Raw genomic sequence first — 20,955 nt, forward strand, 5'->3', positions numbered from 1 at the left:
AAATTTAATATTATATTTTCAAATCCATAATTATTATAACATTATATACTGAACAAATTAATTTAATTACACAAAATTATAGTAGAATTATATACATCTAATTTAACTACCACATTTTAATATATACCCACACGTATGTGAATATCTACACTCTGTTGTGTGCTAGTTTTATATTTAAATTAATTACCATTAAATAAAGAAACATGCAAATAATAATAAAAATTGAAAATTTTGAGCAATTAATTTAGCTTATATATATATATATATATATATATATATACAGATTTCAAAAAAAAAAATTAAAAATTTGGGGATGGGCTTCAGCCCACCCTAATCTCCATGTGGATCCGCCTCTGTTCGACCCGAAAGCACAAGTTGCACGCCCGCAGAGGATCACTACCATGTACCGTATAAGTTAACTCATCCTACCACTCACCAATTCAATCGATAGAATCACCGTCGTCTATCTCATCTGGTACGTGCAGCTTTTCAATGGCAGCCTGTTCAGAAGATGGCAAAATATACGAGCCGAGCCTCAGAAACGACGGATGGAAGGAAAGATTATGAAAATATCAAAACGAGGCACACTCCGGTGCAACGTGAGATTAGTCGCATTATGATAAGTCCACAGGCAAGAGAAGGGAGTTTGTTACCTTAATAGCAGCGACGTCGGTTGCAGATGGTTTCAAATCCAACGCTAGTCCAAAATTAAGCATGGCGTTGTCGTACATATTTCTTCGCTTGTAGATGTTACCCATTAATGCATAGACACTACTTTCGCATGGGGCGTACTCTTTGAGATCCTCGAGAACTGCTAGGGCCCCGTCAAGATCATCCATGCTCACAAGGATGTTAGCCTTCTGATATAGAGGGAGAGGGTTCTTCTTATCAGCCAATACAGCTCTTTCCATCATCTCCAGTGCTTCCTCATTTCTCTGTTGGAATTTATGAGAATTGTTAATCAAGTTAAAAAACCAATTCCAAGCTAGGATTGTCTTTTCATAATAAATTTATCTACCTTCAATGCATGCAAAGCAGTCCCGAGGTATGACATTATGACGGAAGAAAGCGGATTGATTTGGAACGCCATCCGGAAATGATGCTCTGAGAACTCAAACTTCTCTTGCCGGAGATATATCATCCCTAGTCCATACCAGGCATTATAGTGTCTGGAGTCTATCCGAAGGGCACTCTGATAGCTCTTGATACCATTTTCGAAATCTTCCAAGGCCACAAATCTATAAACAAAAAGACAGGTTTCATAACTAAAAATAGCAATAGTCAGCAATGTGCTACACTTATATAAAGGGGAATAAGAAGATTGTGATCCATACTCATGACCACACAAGGTGTGGGCATATGCAAATCTCGAATTTAACTGCACAGAACGCTGGAAATTCTTGAGAGCAGTTTCGTGGTCTTTCTGTAAGCTATAGCAATTACCCATAGCACACCTGTCATACCACATACACAGATCAGCAGCAATAGCATATGTGTTGTGTAATTATCTTTAGTTCCACAAAAAGGTTCTAGAGACTTCACTGACACATCAAACATGTTATGGCCAACACAAAACATGCTTTGCATATATAATAAAATATAAAGCAACATTTATTAACTTCTACAACTAGAAGCTAAGAACAGTTAAGTGTGATGGAAGGTACCATGATTGAGGAGCTAAACGGTCAGTTGATATCAGCTCCTGAGCCAAGTAACTCAACCTCATATCTTCTTTCAAATGCTAAAAGATGGAGGCAGATTGAGTTAATGGAAAGTAAAATTCTTGGGTTGAGTTGAAACAGCAACAGGATAAGAATAAACATAGAATCTAAAAGAACCAGAGTCGATAGGATATAGATTGGCACTAGAAAGGGGAAGACCACAATTTTAAACGCGTAGTCCCCCCCCCCCCCCGCCCCTTACATTCATCAAGATAATGATGTGGGTTAGAAGCTAAAGAATGACAGCTGGAAAAATGACTTCAAAGTTAAAACTCACATATAAAACTGTGGAATAAATATCCATTCCGTCCAAACTGTAAGGAGAAGCAATGCGTGCACGACTGAAGGCACGATCAGCTTCAAGATAATCAACCATTTCAAAATAAGCTTTCCCGACCTGTGCTTCAGTTATACAAGACCACAGTCAAACAAACGTGAAGGCCAAAGTAGACATCCACACACACATGTGTAGGACCACCAATGATATTAAATGCTTGATACTGATGTACGGAACAAACAAATAGGTAAGTTCATCAAGTGCTCCCAAGCTCTCCTGAGTTAATCTTTCTGAAAATGAGCTTGGGAAGAACTTCCGTACAAGGACATGTATTAAAAAAAATACTAAGGGAATGCTTAGTTAGTAGGCTTTAGGGTGGTGAAGGGAAGGGAAGGTAATGAATATCCTGTGCTTTGCCTAACAGTTTGAGGATTGAATAACAAAACAGCTAATTGAGGAAGGCTTCCTAAGTGACAAAGAAATATGGTTTCAAAGGATTTTGACAGCACGCTGAACCTACAATAACCATGGTGCCCAAGATTGTAAGAAACATTTCTATTTCACTTCATTCTTATTTGAGGAAAAAATTGTGGTTTAATCATAACTTTGAGGATAGCAAGAGCAATTACAGAATTTATACAAATATGAGATGTATGTGTCTGCTTTGGCATTTACAGATAATTTATACAAATAAATAATGGTAACAATATAGCAATCAAGGGAATGTGTGCTATCTCTAAAACTGTACAAGATGATCCATTTACCTGAGAAAGCACCCATCCGGTATTATAATGCTTTTGTGGAAGTTTCGTATAGATGTTCAATGCATCCTGTCCATGACAAGCAGGATTTTACTTTACATGTAAAGTGAACTAAAGCCAGACAACTTTGCTTCAAGATGTACCTGGCATCTGCAAAGACAGGCAAGTCTGAAGCCTTCCCCAAGAAGTCTTAGGAGAACCAGAATATCAGAGGCACCATCTGCAACTCTGGAGTTGCTCAAAATCGCTGCACCAGGTGACCTAGTTGCTCCATCCGGTTCAAGAGACCTATTATCACCACAAGGTGACGAGCTCGAACTAGTAATATTTATTCTAGATTCATCATACACCTCATGATGGTTACCTAAGAAAGTAAGGCTTCAGTCAGGTAAGATCAAAAGAGTATCTATGTAACAGCATTTGGAACTCCCTCATTCAGCTCTCTTTCCCTCGCTTAACCCTTCACTGATTAACTCATTGGTAATTCACAGTTCTATCAATCAAAATATTCCAACTAATACAAGCTAAACTTCATCGTCGTCAAATACTAGGAAATTACTTATGAAGCATCCAACGGTAAATAATTGAAATCGAATGGAAAGTATTGAAAATTAATTGGAAGCCATCCACAGACAGTGAAACTAGTTTTCTGCTCTTCACAAAGGCTGGAGAAACACAGTGAAGTTAGTAGATTGACGTAAAGTAGATATAGGTGAAAGACCACTCATAAGGAGGTCAGAATGTTCAAGGTTCAAGAATACTAAATTCATAATAACCAGGTGCAATGGTTTCAAGACAAGTCATATTAGGTCGAACTTCACTATGCAAGCCTTCATGTGTATAATTCAATAGATACAACATAGAGAGATAAATTTAATGAAAAAAGCTAGGCAAGCATTTACCTTCATCAGCAATCTCGCTTGAAGAAGGGTGACTTTTTCGAATTGTCGAAGATCGCGAAACCACTGAGTTTGACTTGGATCCCCCAAGATATTTAGAAGAGTGGCTTGTTCCATTCCCAGAAACTACAGATATACTTGAATTTGCATTGACAGATTCTCCAGCAAGTCTCATGCTTCGTCGTTGCCCGGAATCAGAAAATAGTCTCTCAGATACCTAAACGCATAAGAGTGAACTGACGAACTTTAGGGACATTTCTCAACTAGTTGTGTTTGCTTTATAACAAAATAAAATATTTTGTGAGAGGAAATTAGCACTACAGAGGGATAGGTCATCCAATTAAAGAGATCATTCCAGCTAATTATAAAACTTCAATCCCTAGCTAATGCCTAATGCTAGCACAAAAAGAAGCTGACTCCAAAACTTGACCCTATACAGTATGTATGTATGTATGTATGTATGTATGTATGTATGTATGTATGTATGTATGTATGTATGTATGTATGTATGTATGTATGTATGTATGTATGTATGTATGTATGTATGTATGTATGTATAAAGTAATTTTGAAATGTTGTGTGAGAGGCTATTACTGAAGTATAAAAGGTTATATCATGATACAGTAAATAAGGAAATTGTGACTCAAAGGAAATAAATAGTTTCAAAGAGTAAAAAAGGAAACAATAAACTTGCAAAGAGTGGCCAAATTGAGTAATTATAGCATGCACAAAATGATTACAGTAACAAAAAACTAAAATATCTCAACCTTTCTTAATTTTCCTTCATCAACAAATTTTCTTCTAGGGCCTGCAACAGCAGAGTTCATGGTTACTCGTTGGGAGATATCAGCTCCATATGCTCTCATATTCGGACCATTTGGTTGCGCATTCCTGCATAATGGAGGTGGAGCAACTCCAGATAACTGCAATACATTAAGTAGTTTAAAAACATACTTAGCATTAGCACAAAACAGAAAAAGATAAAGAACAGAGACAACCATTTATATAATACCATAAGTGAACGTCACTTGATCATTCTCCAAAATGATCAACCTCAATTTACCCAAAAGCAAACAAATAAATAAAAACACCAGGAAAGAAAGATGACTTATTTCAGAGGACAGCAAGCAAGCACGGGCATAATAATAAAACTTCCACAATTTTAGATGAGGATAGTTTGAAAATAAATAGATGTCATCACCAATAGACAGCTTAAATACAAAAAGTGAGCATGATCGTGGCCACAAGCATGAGAACTTAAAGAGAACAATGCAGCATCAATATGGGGCTGGTGCTATGAATACAAAAAAAAAAAAAAAAAAAAACTGGAGAAGAGGAAAGAAAGGATAATTCAACCATCCATGATCAAGCCCAAATGAGAAGAAACAGCATCAGCACATGATTATACCTGTGATTGTGCAGCCATAGGGGAAGGAGTATTGTAAAATGGCAAGCTGGTGGGACCACCATGCGGGGGCTGATTGGAAGTTGTTCCATAACAGTTACCAGATATCTCTCTTTGGTTATTACCATAAGTGTGTTTCAATTTCCTTGGACTAACATCATCAGAGACTGAAGTCCTGTTTGAAGTAATCTCATGATCCTCATTTGTTGCCTGTGAACTCTGTGAAGTCAAACCACGATGTAGGTATTGCTTCTGAATAAAAAGAGAAGCTCCATCATCAAAGACTAAAGTTGCTTCTTCAGCAGCACCTGAAATGATGCCAACTTTATCTGGTTAAAGAAGAAAACTTTTTATAGCACTGTTTAAAATTGAACTAGAGATGAAAAGATATCGGCAACATACTGATTGAAATGGGAGCAAACGTTGCTCGAGTAAAGACCCATGCAAAGGAGATAAATAAGCATTATTTATCACACTCAGAACTTTACACTGATAAAAATGTTTCAAATTTTACAATATTAAACAGTAAGGCATTGCACAAATGTGCAGCCAATTTCACATCAGTCTAGCAACGGAATTACTAATTTATTTTTTATCCAAGCAGATAATATACATACAGATATTTAGATATAAATCTTTAGAGTTCAATTCAAAGGGCAAAGTATCGTCTGTATGGAAGCCTTTGCCAAAAAAGCAAAAGACATAAGAAGCAGCTAAGTATTTATATTCTAACCATAGTACAAGACCGTAGCCAAGCATAAAAAGGTGAAAATGGCCTCATGAAACTATCCAATTGCCATACCTTTACTAGATGGGGTCAGAGATTGCGGCAAATTAAAAAACATAAAGTCAAAATCTTCTTATGTACCTAATATACAAAGCTCTTCATAAGCAGCCCATAATAATGGATCCAACGATAGAGCCTGATTGAAGTGATTGATAGCACTCTGCTTTCTATCCGTATACCTGTGATAACAACATAATATATTAAAGAACAAATATATGGCAATGTTTAGCTTGTTTCCAAAAAACAATTTTCTACCCAGTTACTTCTCCCAAAACACAAATGCATTTGTTTCATTCCATCACAATTTCCAGAAATTTCATTTTCAAGTTTTTCTGAAATGTTCTCCACAGTATTCAATCAAACATACCAATACTTTTCAACAAAAATTGATATATTTCCATTTTAATATTTCAAATATTGGGTTGTAAGCCCATAAAACACAAGAGACTATCTTGACAATTCCAGATTTCTGCTACTGTCATCATACTATCAGTAGCACTCTCTATAGTTGTTTCTCTTTTTTCCTAATCATATAGAAGGTAGCAATAACCCATACAAGCAAGAACAAGAAAGAAAATTCATTCGATATATCATCCTTAGTAAAAGTCTTTTTCTGAACTATCATCATTATTTGATAATTCATCATGATCAGGTCTGTTCTCCAGTAGAATAAGCAAACAAAGAGTCACAGACTTTACAGCAGACATTATAGCGGATAAACCGGGGAGACCTTAATCCATTGCAACTTATTGCACGAAAAATTAGAAAATCATATTGTAGCTTAAAACGATAAACTTTCATAATTAGATGATAAATCTAGGATAGAGTTGTATAGTCATCGGCAATAAAATGGAGCTAGAATGATAGCAGCAAAAAGTCTCCTGTGTACAAAGAAAAAAAAACTTTAATGCACAAAATTTACAAGTGTGTGTGGTTCATCTTGTTCCATAAAAAATGCTTTTCTAGAGGCCCAACCTTAACTCAGAGCACACATTTCTACAATCAGACCACAATATTGGCATCTCCTGATGATTAAAAGAAAGACACATATCAAATAACCATTTCATACATAGTGCGATTCGAAAATAGAGCCTCAAAATAAAATTTCTTCAAAAAATGACCAACTTTATTTTTCATTTACAAAAAAATAGATCCATACAAGCACTAAAGGAAATTGCAACTGCAACCCAACCCAATTAGGTTAACTAATGAAATTGCAATGAAAAAAGACAGAAAAATCCAATGTAGTTAAGAATTGGATAAGGGTATCGTGTTAAAACCTGTAGACAAGTCCAAGAAGGAAATGCCCAGCTGCTCCATTTGGAACCTGCGACAAGTAAGAAACCAAATAACTACTACACCTGTACAAAGGATTATTTCCACAAATAACATCTACAGCCACAACTGAAATAAACATTATAGCTGAAAGAGTAATTAAACTCAATGAGCATACCTCCACAGAAGACTCATTAGGGGATAACGCTGTTTCTGCTTCATTCAAAAGATCCATCTGGAAGCACGCCAGAGCAAACAAATAGCGGCATTCAGCTATATGTGTTCCTTGAAATCGAAGACAACGAAGATGAATCAGATAAGGCATTTCCAGGCAAAGTGAAATGCAATTAGACTATTAAATGTTACAAAGATAAGAGAAGAAACAGTAATCAAGAACCAGTTCCAAGTTGGTCAAAGATTCAGTTAAAAGAAGAAAAATCTGCAGCACATACCCTTCAAAATGTGATAAGCACAGTGTGCTTGATTGTTTTGCAAATAACAGCTAGCAAGCAGTTGTAGGTTTTTCTGCATTCAACAAAATAAGTATCAATGAAACAAAACTATTCCAATTCAAGGCAGTCCAGACTTAATCATCCCTACATTCACCAAATACTTGAAGAAATGCCAAGTGTGAATTTCAAGATGCACCATCCTTTCAAAATACAACAAACATCATTATGATATAACCAGAAATTTCCACTCCTTCCCACATAATTCTACAAGCCAGCAACATTATTGTACAGCAACACATTAAACTATATTTTTCGGCAAAGTCAAGAACCACAAATTTTGTTTGACATAAAGTATATGCAAAATAACAAGCAACAGACTGGAGTTAATAGTTGTGCTCCTGCTGGACTACATTATACAACCAAAGATGTATAAAGCATATGGCATTGCAACTTAAATCATCTAACTACTGTGCCACAACATTGAAATTAGAAATAAACTCCACATGGTTTTAGCAACATGGCGGTATGCATGTAGAAGTATGTCAAAAGATGAACTGCAATAAATTCCTCATTAAGCTCAAGCTCAAAAAGGGGTTCTCTTTAAAGAAAACATAATTAAGTGCAATTCACTTATAGAAATAATTGTAAATAATGTTCCATAATTCTATTGTTCTGTGCTGCAATTAAAATTTCACCATTAGGCCATATCCAAGAAACTAACCTCAGAAGGAAATTCAGCACAAAGGCGCTCGCACATGAAAATTGCATTTCGGTACATTAGTTGCTGGAGGCTGTTGCGCACACAATCTGTAAGTATGGCCTCCATCTTGGCCGACCCGCCAATGCAAACACTTTTTAGGCCAAAATGTAAGAATTAGGGAGATCTTATATGCAATCAACATTCACACACACTCAGAGAGCTGAGGGAAGGAGATGGAGGGAGATTGAGATTTGAAAATAAATTCACTAGATTTCAAATTGTGAAATGAAATAAGCTGAAAATGGAGAAAATTGGTGAATTGGACCAATGTTGTGTAAATCGCTGGAGGCGGAAGCGCACCAATATGCGCGCCACTGTAAATTGATTTCAGCAATTTTACGCATAACATGGATTTCAGTAGTCACACCAGCAAAATCAATATCTTCACCATAGAAAAAGAAATGTGAAGTAAAATCATCTTCCATAAATACCTTTTCTTGAATCTGCTGTTGTTTCCCCAAACTCTGGAATTGAAGATGCAAACTCTGGAACTGAAGATGCAGACGAGGGAGAAGGGGAATTAGGGTTTAAGAAGAATGATGATGTGTGTTTTATCAAAAAAATAAAATAATAATAATAATAATAATAATCTCTATTTTATCTTCATTTTTTCATCTTTCTTTTTTTAATAAATAATGCAATTCCAATAAAATATTCAATAACAAGATCATGATATACATATTATGTGAAAAAAATAAATTATATTTAAAAATTATACACTTTAAAAAATTTATCCAAAATTATTTTCGCTTTCTTACCTCTTATTCTTTTTCTCTCTTAGTATTATTTTCTTGAGACCAATCTCAGTATTATTTTCTTATTCAATAAAAATCAAAATCTTCTGATTTTAATTTATTTTAAATTTTTACTTATTTATCTTATAGTTTGTAATTTTAATTTATTATATGGATAAAAAAAGATTCTTTAATATATGACAAAAGAATATTTAACAACATTTATTTAATATTTATATTCCTAATGAATGTGATATATTTGTTGGAATATAAGCTTGCGGGCGTATTACAATGAAACAGAAATGTAGGAGTTTAGATTACAAGGAAAAACTGAATTGAAATTACAGTAAAACTGAAACCAGTGAAAAAGCCGAGTCGAGGAGAGTCCTCTGTCCGCAAGACGAGATACGCCCCGGTAGTGCTCTCGGTTTGGCGTGTCGTCCCCAAAGATGAAACGGCTTCGTCTCGTAGGTAGCAGCACCGCACACCAACGAGCTCCGGCGAACTGGAACGAGGCGAGAACAGAACTTTACGATGCAGAGTGCAGCAGAGTAAGAGTATAATGCTTGTTTTCAGGTATGTGCTATGATGCATGGAGGCTGTCCTATTTATAGGGCACAGTCCACATCAATAGGGGGAGTTAATACCATTGATGGTATTTAAGTGTGTCGGGAGTTACAGACAGAAACGGACGTAACTGCCCTGCTGTTTGAATTTGCCATGAATTCTCAGACAGCGGTTACAGAAGTAACGGCTCTGCAGTAATGTGGAAGCTTCCTGGGAGACCAAGGGTCCTCCCGGGCCAAGCCCGAGCGGGCTTCGTGTGCATGCGCGTAGGCCCAACCGAGTTGGGCCTCGAACCAAGTTTTCGTTGGTCCAAAAAGATAAGGGTAGGCTCAAAGACCACCCAAAGACCAATTGCCAAGATCCAAGTCCACGGCCGCGTGTCGGGTGTCGGGTGTCGGGTGACGGGGACGGGACGGGACGGGATGGGACCGGGACCGGGACCGGGCGCCGGGGGCCGGGGCCGGGCGACGGGCGACGGGCCGGGGCCGGGGCCGGGCCGGGCGGGCGGCGGCGGCGGCGCGCGCGTGTGGGCTTTGCAACCCGTCACTTGTGCACACAGTTTTATTACATCCTGTGATGTAATAACTTTTATACTGTAATAAATGTTATCCACATTCCGATGTGGGATAAGCATTAAATCTTATTTAATGCTTATCTTTTCCCACAGCTCAATGTTTCAAGTACCCAACTTTAAACAATTATTTCTCACTCACCGGAAATCGGTTTTGAGTAAATAAATATATTACGATCATCTACTCGGAACGTAGATCGATCCTGTCCCATTTAATTATGCTAAATTAAATGTTTTCGGTACTCGAAAAATTATCAAACATTGGTTACTCACAACCAATTTCCAACAATCCCCCACATGAGTGGAAATAGCCAAATGCAAATGCAGACACAAGCTCTGTTCTCAAGAGACCTTAGTGCATTAGAATAGGTGGTTTGCGGCCTTGAACCATCCTTAGTTAATACTATCGGATATACTGGTGAATTGGTAGAACTTGATGTCTTTGAACCATTTCTCCTTAGTGTATACCGAGACAACAGTATTAACACACTAACGCCTCAACCTCATTTCGTTCTCACGTTTTTGTCCTTTGCGGGCCTTGGACAGCTCTTTGGATTCATAAGCGTTAGGTCGATGCGGCCCCCACATCTCACTTATATAGGTGATTCTTTCCCGAGTATCCTGCTATACTCAACCTCCCTGAGGTGTTTAGGAATCATTAAAAGTCAATGACTTAACCTTACCACTAAGCAGGTTTCAACACTCAGTTGCTCTCTAGGGAATGCAAGTAGTTTGAGTGTTCTACTTGGAGTCTTATAGCTTAGTTTTCCCATTGAACCACGTTCTTGGGATCTCCAGTCATCATGGTTGGGTTACCACTATAATCATCCTTATATTGTGGATTTGACACCCATTCCCTTTAGCAATTTATACATTTGATCTCGATTCAAAGCTTTAGTGAGCGGATCGGCCAGATTATCTATTGACTTTATATAGTCAATTGAGATAACTCCACTTTCGATCAAATGTCTTACGGTATTATGTCGTCGACGTATGTGTCGAGACTTACCGTTGTACAACCCACTTTTCGCCCTCCCAATAGCTGCTTGGTTGTCGCAGTTTATCATGACAGGCGGCACGGGTTTTGACCAACATGGAATATCTTCCAAAAAGTTTCGTAGCCATTCGGCTTCTTCACCTGCTTTGTCTAAAGCGATGAACTCTGATTCCATAGTTGATCTAGCAATACATGTCTGTTTTGTAGACCTCCACGAGATTGCTCCTCCCCCTATAGTGAACACGTAACCACTCATTGATAACGAGTCTTTCGCGTCGGATATCCAGTTAGCATCACAGTACCCTTCAAGTACCGGGGGGTATCTCGTGTAGTGTATTCCAAAATTTAGAGTATACTTTAAGTATCTCAAAACTCTCTCAAGTGCTTTCCAATGTTCTTTACTTGGATTGCTTGTATAGCGACTCAATTTGTTCACTGGGCATGCAAGATCAGGTCGAGTGCAATTTGTAATATACATAAGGCACCCAATGATTCTTGCATATTCTTCCTGTGCAACAGGTTCACCCGTGTTCTTCTTCATGTGAACGTTGAGTTCTAATGGGGTTTTTACAGGCGATTTGTCAAACGCATTAAACCTTTTGAGCACTTTCTCAATGTAATGAGATTGTGTCAAAGTTATTCCATCGGTGGTCCTGAGAATTTTCATTCCAAGGATCACGTCAGCTAACCCCATGTCTTTCATGTCAAAATTTCTTTTTAACATGTTCTTTGTATCAACAATGATACGATTGTTGCTTCCCATAATCAACATGTCGTCTACATAGAGACACACCATAACGTACCCATTACTAGTGCTCTTGATGTAGACACATTTGTCACATTCGTTGATTTTGAAGCCATTTGACAACATGACATTGTCAAATTTCAAGTGCCATTGCAGCGGCGCTTGTTTCAGTCCATAGAGAGACTTTACTAGTTTGCATACCTTTTTCTCTTGTCCAGGTACTACAAACCCTTCAGGTTGTTCCATATAGACTTCTTCTTCTAGATCACCATTTAAGAACGTTGTTTTAACATCCATTTGATGAATCTCAAGATTGTGCAGAGCAGCAATCGCGAGAAGCACTCGAATAGATGTAATCCTCGTCACTGGTGAATAGGTATCGAAAAAATCGTACCCCTCACGCTGCTTAAATCCTTTAACGACTAAGCGTGCCTTATATTTGTCTATTGATCCATCAGCTTTATATTTCCTTTTTAGGATCCATTTACATCCTAAGGGTTTACAACCTTCAGGTAAATCAACCAACACCCAAGTGTGGTTTTGCATGATTGAATCAATTTCACTCTGGACTGCTTCCCTCCAGAGTAGTCCGTCTGGTCTAGAGAATGCCACTTTGATAGATGAAGGTTCTTCATCTAGCATGAAGGCGATATATTCTGGACCAAAGTCCTTGGCTATCCTGCCTCGTTTACTACGTCTTGGTTCTGACACTTCAAGGTCAGGGCCTGGTCGCTTTCGCGATTCGGGCACTGTCTCAACAGGTTCAGAACTAGTAGCTTCTTCTCTAGTATCGTTGCTTGTATTCGCTGCTTCTTTTCCCTTGTCTTTACAAGGAAAGATATTCTCAAAGTAGACAGCGTTATTTGATTCCATCGTCATTCCTACAGTCATTGTTGGAATATCTGATTTGTGAACCAAAAAGCGATGTGCATTGCTGTTTAGTGCATACCCAATAAAGATACAATCAATTGTTTTAGGACCGATTGTGACTTGTTTGGGTGGAGGCACTTGTACCTTGGCTAAACACCCCCACACTTTAAGGTATTTGTATGAGGGCTTTCTGCCTTTCCACAACTCATAGGGAGTGACGTCCCTTCCCTTGAGTGGTATTTTGTTGAGGATATAGTTGGCTGATAGAACAGCCTCCCCCCACATGTTCTGGGGTAACCCAGAACTAATCAACATGGCATTCATCATCTTCTTAAGAGTTCGATTCTTGCGTTCAGCAACACCATTAGATTGAGGTGAATATGGAGCAGTTGTTTGATGTATTATACCACTAGCGTTGCATAATTCCTCAAACGGAGCAACATATTCTCCCCCTCTATCACTTCGAACCATCTTAATTCGACTACCAAGTTGATTCTCGGCTTCTGTTTTGAAGTTCTTGAAAGCTTCAATAGCCTCATCTTTACTTCTTAGAAGATAAAAATAGCAATACCTTGTGCAGTCATCAATAAAAGTGATAAAGTACTTTTTACCACCTCGAGTTTGCACAAACTTTAGATCACACACGTCGGTGTGAATTAGTTCTAAAGGTTTAGTGCTCCTTTCCACAGAGTGAAATGGAGACTTCGTCATTTTTGCTTCAACACAAATTTGACATTTGTTTTGAGTGTTAAACTCGTTTATTTTTAGTAAATCCATATTTACTAATCTTTTTATCGCATTTAGATTCACATGTCTACAATGCTATAAATCACAACACTCAAATAGATAAGAAATAAACTCATTCTTATTATTATTGAGTTAGATAAGCTCATTGGCTATACTCTACCAAGTGCTATCTAAACAATGATTATAACAACTTGGACTCAAACTCTAGTCTAAGTCGTCAAGTTGTCTTGATCAACTTCTACTCAATGATAATGATATCATGTTTCGCCTTTTTCCTTTTGAGCTTGTAGCAATCCTTTGCCAAGTGACCCGGTTTGCCACAGTTGTAGCAATCCTTCATTTTTGCCTTGCCCTTGTCCTTGGCATTTTGGCGAGCACGCTTGTTGTTGGAGGGACCGCCTTTCTCCAACAAGTTGCCTTTGACTTGAGATGAGTTTTCGACCTTGGTCATACATTCCCTCACGTCAAATTCTAGGCGCAGCTTAACCATGAGATCTTCAAGAGTCATCTCCTCTTTGTTTTGCATAAGGTAGCTCTTAAAGTCAATCCAGCTTGGCGGTAGCATCTCAATGACCGCCGCAGTGATGAAAGCTTCGGGCATTTTCCTCCCTTCGGATTCCAACTCATGCAAGATAAGTTGGAATTCTTGCACTTGATCCATGATCGATCTACCATCGATCATCTTAAAGTCTAAGAACTTAGCTATTACATCATCACTACGATACTTGTTCTCTAGTGCCTCCCAAAGTGGTTTGGAGGTCTTTACATTGGCGTATACATTGTATAAACTATCTTCTAAACCTTCTAAAATAAAATGTTTACAAAGATAGTCGCCATAGCGCCAATCGTCATATGCGGCATGCACCCAAAAATTGGTCTCGTTGTCCGCCGGCGCAGGTGGCTCGTCTTCCCACAGGAAATCGACCAAGCCCAATGTCGTGATGTAGAACATCATCTTGTGCTGCCACATTTTGAAGTGTGACCCACCAAACTTAGGTGGCTTTTCGGCTATTGCATTTGCCCTCGGGGGCTGCATTGGCACCGATCCAGCCATGTTGCCATAGCTCACCACGTTGGTCCCGAAGGCCCCAACCGTTCGTCCAAAAGTGGACCCCTTGGAACCACTCGAAGCGGAACCAATCGTTGACCCAAACGAGGTTTGGCCAACCGTTCCTTGCACGGAACTATCTCATCCAAGAGTCGTTTGGTTAGCACCAAACAAGAAAGGTAGCGGTGTTGGACCACCAAAAAGTCCACCACTAAAGGTGGAGGCAGCAGCGGCAGAGGTGGCGGGTGCCACGGTTGATGCGGCCGCGACGGAGGCGGCGGCAGCAGCGGCGGCAGAGGCAGCGGCAGCGGCATTGGCAGCGGCAACGGCATTGGCAGCCTCGGTGGAGTTCGCAGGACCGGTCGACATCTCCAGCAAAGGTGTTTAAGTTACGAAAGTTTTAAGTTCAGTTTACAAGTTCAAAAACTCCCACGTTGCAAGCTATCTCGTCTTGCGATTGTTGGAATATAAGCTTGCGGGCGTATTACAATGAAACAGAAATGTAGGAGTTTAGATTACAAGGAAAAACTGAATTGAAATTACAGTAAAACTGAAACCAGTGAAAAAGCCGAGTCGAGGAGAGTCCTCTGTCCGCAAGACGAGATACGCCCCGGTAGTGCTCTCGGTTTGGCGTGTCGTCCCCAAAGATGAAACGGCTTCGTCTCGTAGGTAGCAGCACCGCACACCAACGAGCTCCGGCGAACTGGAACGAGGCGAGAACAGAACTTTACGATGCAGAGTGCAGCAGAGTAAGAGTATAATGCTTGTTTTCAGGTATGTGCTATGATGCATGGAGGCTGTCCTATTTATAGGGCACAGTCCACATCAATAGGGGGAGTTAATACCATTGATGGTATTTAAGTGTGTCGGGAGTTACAGACAGAAACGGACGTAACTGCCCTGCTGTTTGAATTTGCCATGAATTCTCAGACAGCGGTTACAGAAGTAACGGCTCTGCAGTAATGTGGAAGCTTCCTGGGAGACCAAGGGTCCTCCCGGGCCAAGCCCGAGCGGGCTTCGTGTGCATGCGCGTAGGCCCAACCGAGTTGGGCCTCGAACCAAGTTTTCGTTGGTCCAAAAAGATAAGGGTAGGCTCAAAGACCACCCAAAGACCAATTGCCAAGATCCAAGTCCACGGCCGCGTGTCGGGTGTCGGGTGTCGGGTGACGGGGACGGGACGGGACGGGACGGGCCGGGACGGGACCGGGACCGGGACCGGGCGCCGGGGGCCGGGGCCGGGCGACGGGCGACGGGCCGGGGCCGGGGCCGGGCCGGGCGGGCGGCGGCGGCGGCGCGCGCGTGTGGGCTTTGCAACCCGTCACTTGTGCACACAGTTTTATTACATCCTGTGATGTAATAACTTTTATACTGTAATAAATGTTATCCACATTCCGATGTGGGATAAGCATTAAATCTTATTTAATGCTTATCTTTTCCCACAGCTCAATGTTTCAAGTACCCAACTTTAAACAATTATTTCTCACTCACCGGAAATCGGTTTTGAGTAAATAAATATACTACGATCATCTACTCGGAACGTAGATCGATCCTGTCCCATTTAATTATGCTAAATTAAATGTTTTCGGTACTCGAAAAATTATCAAACATTGGTTACTCACAACCAATTTCCAACAATATTAATAGTAAAAATAGTTCAACTAACCATTAGCGATCACCAATATCCAATACTAATGGATGACCATCATTTTGTGAGTTGCAATACTAATGGCTGAAAAACTTTTCTTCAATTTCTATGAAACACAAAAACATCAAACAGAAAGAAGAAATTAAAGATTGATGTTTTTTTTTTCTTTTGACTAAAAATTAAAGATTGATGTTATAATGATAGTTGAAATGCAAATTTGTGTTTGAAGAAATCGAACGTTATGCCACCGAGGAACAACAACCAATTCCTACCCTACTTGGCATTCATCGTCTTCTCCGCCATCTTCGTCTTCAAGGTTTCTTACCTTTTTTCACCTACCGATTATCAAATTCAAATATATACAAATTATACGACGCTGATGATAATAAATTTGTTTTTGCAGTTAGACATACTTATTTCCCAGAAAATCTTTACAACTGAACATATATACAAGCAAGAGAGCACAACATATACATATACAAGGTATGAATTTTGTTGAATTAAACACACACACACAAAACATATCTGTGTGGCCAATTGCAATTGCAATTGCAGCAAGCAATCATCAAACAATGGAACGTTTCACGAGCATTTCATGATGTCGTGGGGCGAGGAGCACGCACGCGTGCTGAAGGAGGGGGAGCTGCTGACGTTGTCCCTCGACAAGAAATCCGGGTCGGGCTTCCAGTCTAGGAAAGAGTTGTTGTTTGGAAAAGTGGACATGCAAATGAAGCTTGTCCCCGGTAACTCCGCAGGCACTGTCACAACTTATTATGTAAGTACACTATAAGAATTTTGTTAATAGACAAAATCGTTGTCTATTAGAAACACACCTATCACAAATGAAGGTATAGTCTATACAGGGGCGCTGACAGGCAACGGTCAGCACATCTGTGGTCTATACTTCATTTTCAGGATACTAGCTCCACCTATATGGTCATCATTTTATTATTATTATTATTCTTATAACATTGCCATGCACATGCAGTTTTCATCACATGGTGACTTTCATGATGAGATAGACTTTGAATTTTTGGGGAATTCAAGTGGAAATCCCTACACACTCCACACTAACATCTTCAGCCAGGGAAAGGGTGACAGAGAACAGCAATTCTTTCTTTGGTTTGATCCAACTGCAGATTTTCATACTTATTCCATTCTTTGGAATCCCAAATGCGTTATGTAACTACTTTCCTTCTTCAATTCATCATAATAACGCATTGTCATCTCATACAATTTCAAATTGAATCCACTATCCTTTTATAATCACCACATATAAAGATAAGTGAGAATCTACCAAATTAATTTAGTTTGGAGAAATAAAAAATTAATGTTACTCCATCCGTTCTGCGAAACTTGATCATTATTTATTTTCGGGTTATTCCGCAAAGTTTGATCACTTTTCTTATATGACATTTTTTTTTCTTTATTCACATTTTTACTTTTTTACCTACCACACTTTCATTTTCGGAGTAGCTCTTTCAAACCCGTGTCGAAAAGAAAGTGATCAAACTTCGCCGGACAGAGGAAGTAGTATTTTATATCTTATCCAACTTTGGAATCATCTCATTATAATATCATACTCTTAAACACCTTATCTCTTAAAAACTAACTTCAGAAAGCATCAAATCATCATAAAAAATAAAAACCACGTGCATAAAATGACATCATCCGTAAATATTTCAGCTGGTTGGTGGATAACATAGCAATAAGGGAGTTCAAGAACATAGAGCATTTAGGTGTTCCATACCTTAAAGATCAACCCATGAGGATTTATTCAAGTTTGTGGAACGCTGAGGATTGGGCGACGCAGCATGGCCTCATCAAGACCGATTGGAGCCTCGCTCCATTCACCGCCGCCTACCGGAATTACTCCCTCGACGGTTGCGTCTGGTCGCGCCTCACTAGAACCTCCTCCTGCACCGACGCCGATTTCTCCACCAAGGCGGTGCTCACGACGGAGCTCGACGACCGGAGTAGGGCGAGGATGAAGAGGTTGCAGAGGAATCATATGGTATATGATTACTGCAAGGATAGATGGAGGTTTCCTAAGGGACCTGCCCGTGAATGCAAATATAATTAGTTTTATTACCTTCTAACAAAAAAATATATATATACTTCGCTCGTCCATGAAAATGAGCACCCATCTGGAATGGCACGGGTTTTAAAAAATTGATTAAGTGTGTGAATGGGATAAATGGCACACTTTTATTGTGAATGGGTTATGTGAGATACACGTAATTACAAAAATAAAAATAAAAAAATGGATACTTATTTGGTGGACGGACCAAAAAGTAAATATGGGTACTCATTCCGTAGACCAAGAGAGTATATACTAACTTAGTTGTTTTAGATTTAGTTTAGATTAATTAGTGTAGGAGGAATTAATTTTTTATATACGGTGTTTAGACTAGATTGGAGCGGCAATTTTGTTGCATTGCACTAGTGTATGTTGAAGTTTAATGGATATTATTTTCTTTCATAACCTTTGTTACTTTCATGTGTTAGTAGTTAGATTGAAAAAATATATGATTGAGTGAGATTCAACTACAAGAAGACAGTTAGTCTGATATAAAACCACTTTGGTATTTTCCCCCTTTGTTTTATTTTTGAGGGGATTTTACATGGAGTACCAGAGTAAATTTGAATAAGTTCATAATTAATCAAAAGGTCAAAATAAATAATAGATATAAAGCTATATTATTATCTATTTATCTTATATATCACCAAAAGTAAACAAATTGATTAGAATTTAAGATTATATTGAAAAAATATATTTGTCCCCTACTTATTTTGTCACATTTGTTTTTGACATGAAGATTAAGAAGAATGTGTTAAGGGTGTAAAGTTGATAGGGACTAATTATTTAATGTGTGTAAAGAAGGTAGAAACCACATACTATTTTTCAAATTGTCTTTATAAATTGGACAAATTAAAAACGAAAGTGTGACAAGAACAATATAAGTAGGACGGAAAGAGTTTTTAGCAATTTTTCTTGGATTAACATATTTTGGTTCCAAAAATATTATTCTTTGATTTTGAGTTTGGTTATTCTATTGCTTGAGCGCCTGCAATTTTTAAATTGAGCAGCTGCAAGGATTTGTTAAATGTGACCGTGGTTTTCCAGATGGGATCCTCTGTCCCACAATATTGTGTGTACCACGTGTACCACTCTTCATTTCTTTATTTTATAAATTGTTTTTTATAAAAATAAAAATTATTATATTAGTATAAACTCTAATTAGTATTTATCATTGAAAATTAAAATTTAAAAAATTATATAACTTAACTTTGAATTAATGAACCCAAATAATCTATTATTAATTCAAATAAATATAAAAAAATAATTATAAACCCTAAATGAATGAGTGAACCCTTGTTAATTATCTTTATAATATATAAAAGCATAATAAATTAAAATGAAATAAAAAATAATTTATAAATATAAAGAAATGAAGAGTGGTACACGTGGTACACACTATATTTTGGGACAGAGGATCCCATTTGGTGGTTTTCACATAAAGAAGATTGTTTTTTGTTTTATTTTATGAGTTGATGTTATTGGGATTTCCCTTCAAAATTTAAATATGGAAACCAAGTATTAAACTGGGGTGAGAAAAACAAGATAAAGAGTAATATTGAAGACGAGAAAAATAAATATAGAGATATACAAACAGAGAAGATGAAAAATAGTATGTCTAGAGCAAAATAATGTTCAACATTAAATGACCGTTAATTACCATATAATTTAGTTTAATTTGATATTTAGTTAAAATTAAATTATTTGGTATTAGAAAAAATGAGTTATGATTTAATGGATAACTTACTAATTGTATTAGTTGGAGCTCTGAGTTCAATTTATCCAACTAGCTACCCAAATAATCGAATCTGTTAAATGAATCAGATATTTTATTAATCGAACACTCAAATCGATTCAAGAACGGTTCTTGAAATTCGGCGAAAATCGATTTCCAATAACCCAAAACTTTGACTCAGATTATTGAACCCGAACCGATCGACAGGCTTACATTCAATATTTAATTTTTCGACTTAAATGATGATCTCATAATCTATAATGTGAATTATTTACTAGGCAATTATACTATACTAGTATGCCTACCCGTGCGTTGCACGACGAGCGTTATTCTTGGATAATATTTAAAATAAATAAATATAAAAATAAGATATTGCGTGTAAGTAAATCAAATTTTAAGTCATCCTCGATTTTAGATTTTATACTTTTGACACCGCAACGCATGATTAATCATGTATATAAATTGTTCTTGACAAAAATAATCCAACATGAAAAAAAGATTGATCTTGATTTTTATCGTCATTGCATAAGTGACTATTAGAGGGAAATTTCATCATTCAAACTTAAATGACAATCTTGGACCAACATGAGTCAATGGCTTTATTGGAATCAAATTTTTTTTTTTTTTGCATTATTTTTCCTATAAAAATTGCACTTCCAAAACATCCTATCCAAGTCTTATTATCATCAATCGAGTTTCATTATACAATTCATTTGCATGATCAATGTTTCTCAATATCATAATTGGAGTTCCAACCTTTAAGTATATTTCACGATTTGGTGCTCTTGAACATTTGATGCTATTCAAGAAATATACAGTATTTCATATAGTACCAAAAACAAAAATAAAATTAATCAATATTTAGTTTCCAATTTTTAT

General features: G+C 37.8%; 2 protein-coding genes across 2 annotated transcripts; one reads left to right on the forward strand and one right to left on the reverse strand.

Moving 5' to 3' along the window:
- Positions 1-166: 166 nt before the first annotated feature.
- On the reverse strand, positions 167-8,879 carry LOC130987676 (cell division cycle protein 27 homolog B). The gene is made up of 17 exons (XM_057911285.1): positions 8,769-8,879; positions 8,299-8,428; positions 7,578-7,650; positions 7,304-7,410; positions 7,131-7,177; positions 5,932-6,029; positions 5,067-5,371; positions 4,426-4,581; positions 3,662-3,875; positions 2,903-3,123; positions 2,763-2,828; positions 1,999-2,118; positions 1,665-1,741; positions 1,335-1,454; positions 1,019-1,238; positions 654-935; positions 167-500 (listed from the first exon to the last, which is right to left on the reverse strand). Exons 2-17 carry the CDS (start codon positions 8,401-8,403, stop codon positions 441-443), a joined length of 2,271 nt encoding a protein of 756 aa, XP_057767268.1. The 5' UTR covers positions 8,404-8,428; positions 8,769-8,879; the 3' UTR covers positions 167-440.
- Positions 8,880-16,327: 7,448 nt separating this feature from the next.
- On the forward strand, positions 16,328-18,368 carry LOC130987681 (xyloglucan endotransglucosylase protein 7-like). The gene is made up of 4 exons (XM_057911290.1): positions 16,328-16,654; positions 16,817-17,036; positions 17,250-17,443; positions 17,948-18,368. The coding sequence occupies exons 1-4, from the start codon at positions 16,503-16,505 to the stop codon at positions 18,342-18,344; spliced, it is 963 nt and encodes a 320-aa protein (XP_057767273.1). The 5' UTR covers positions 16,328-16,502; the 3' UTR covers positions 18,345-18,368.
- Positions 18,369-20,955: the final 2,587 nt, after the last annotated feature.

This window comes from Salvia miltiorrhiza, chromosome 6, assembly GCF_028751815.1.
Source record: "Salvia miltiorrhiza cultivar Shanhuang (shh) chromosome 6, IMPLAD_Smil_shh, whole genome shotgun sequence".
NCBI classification, from domain to species: Eukaryota; Viridiplantae; Streptophyta; class Magnoliopsida; order Lamiales; family Lamiaceae; genus Salvia; species Salvia miltiorrhiza.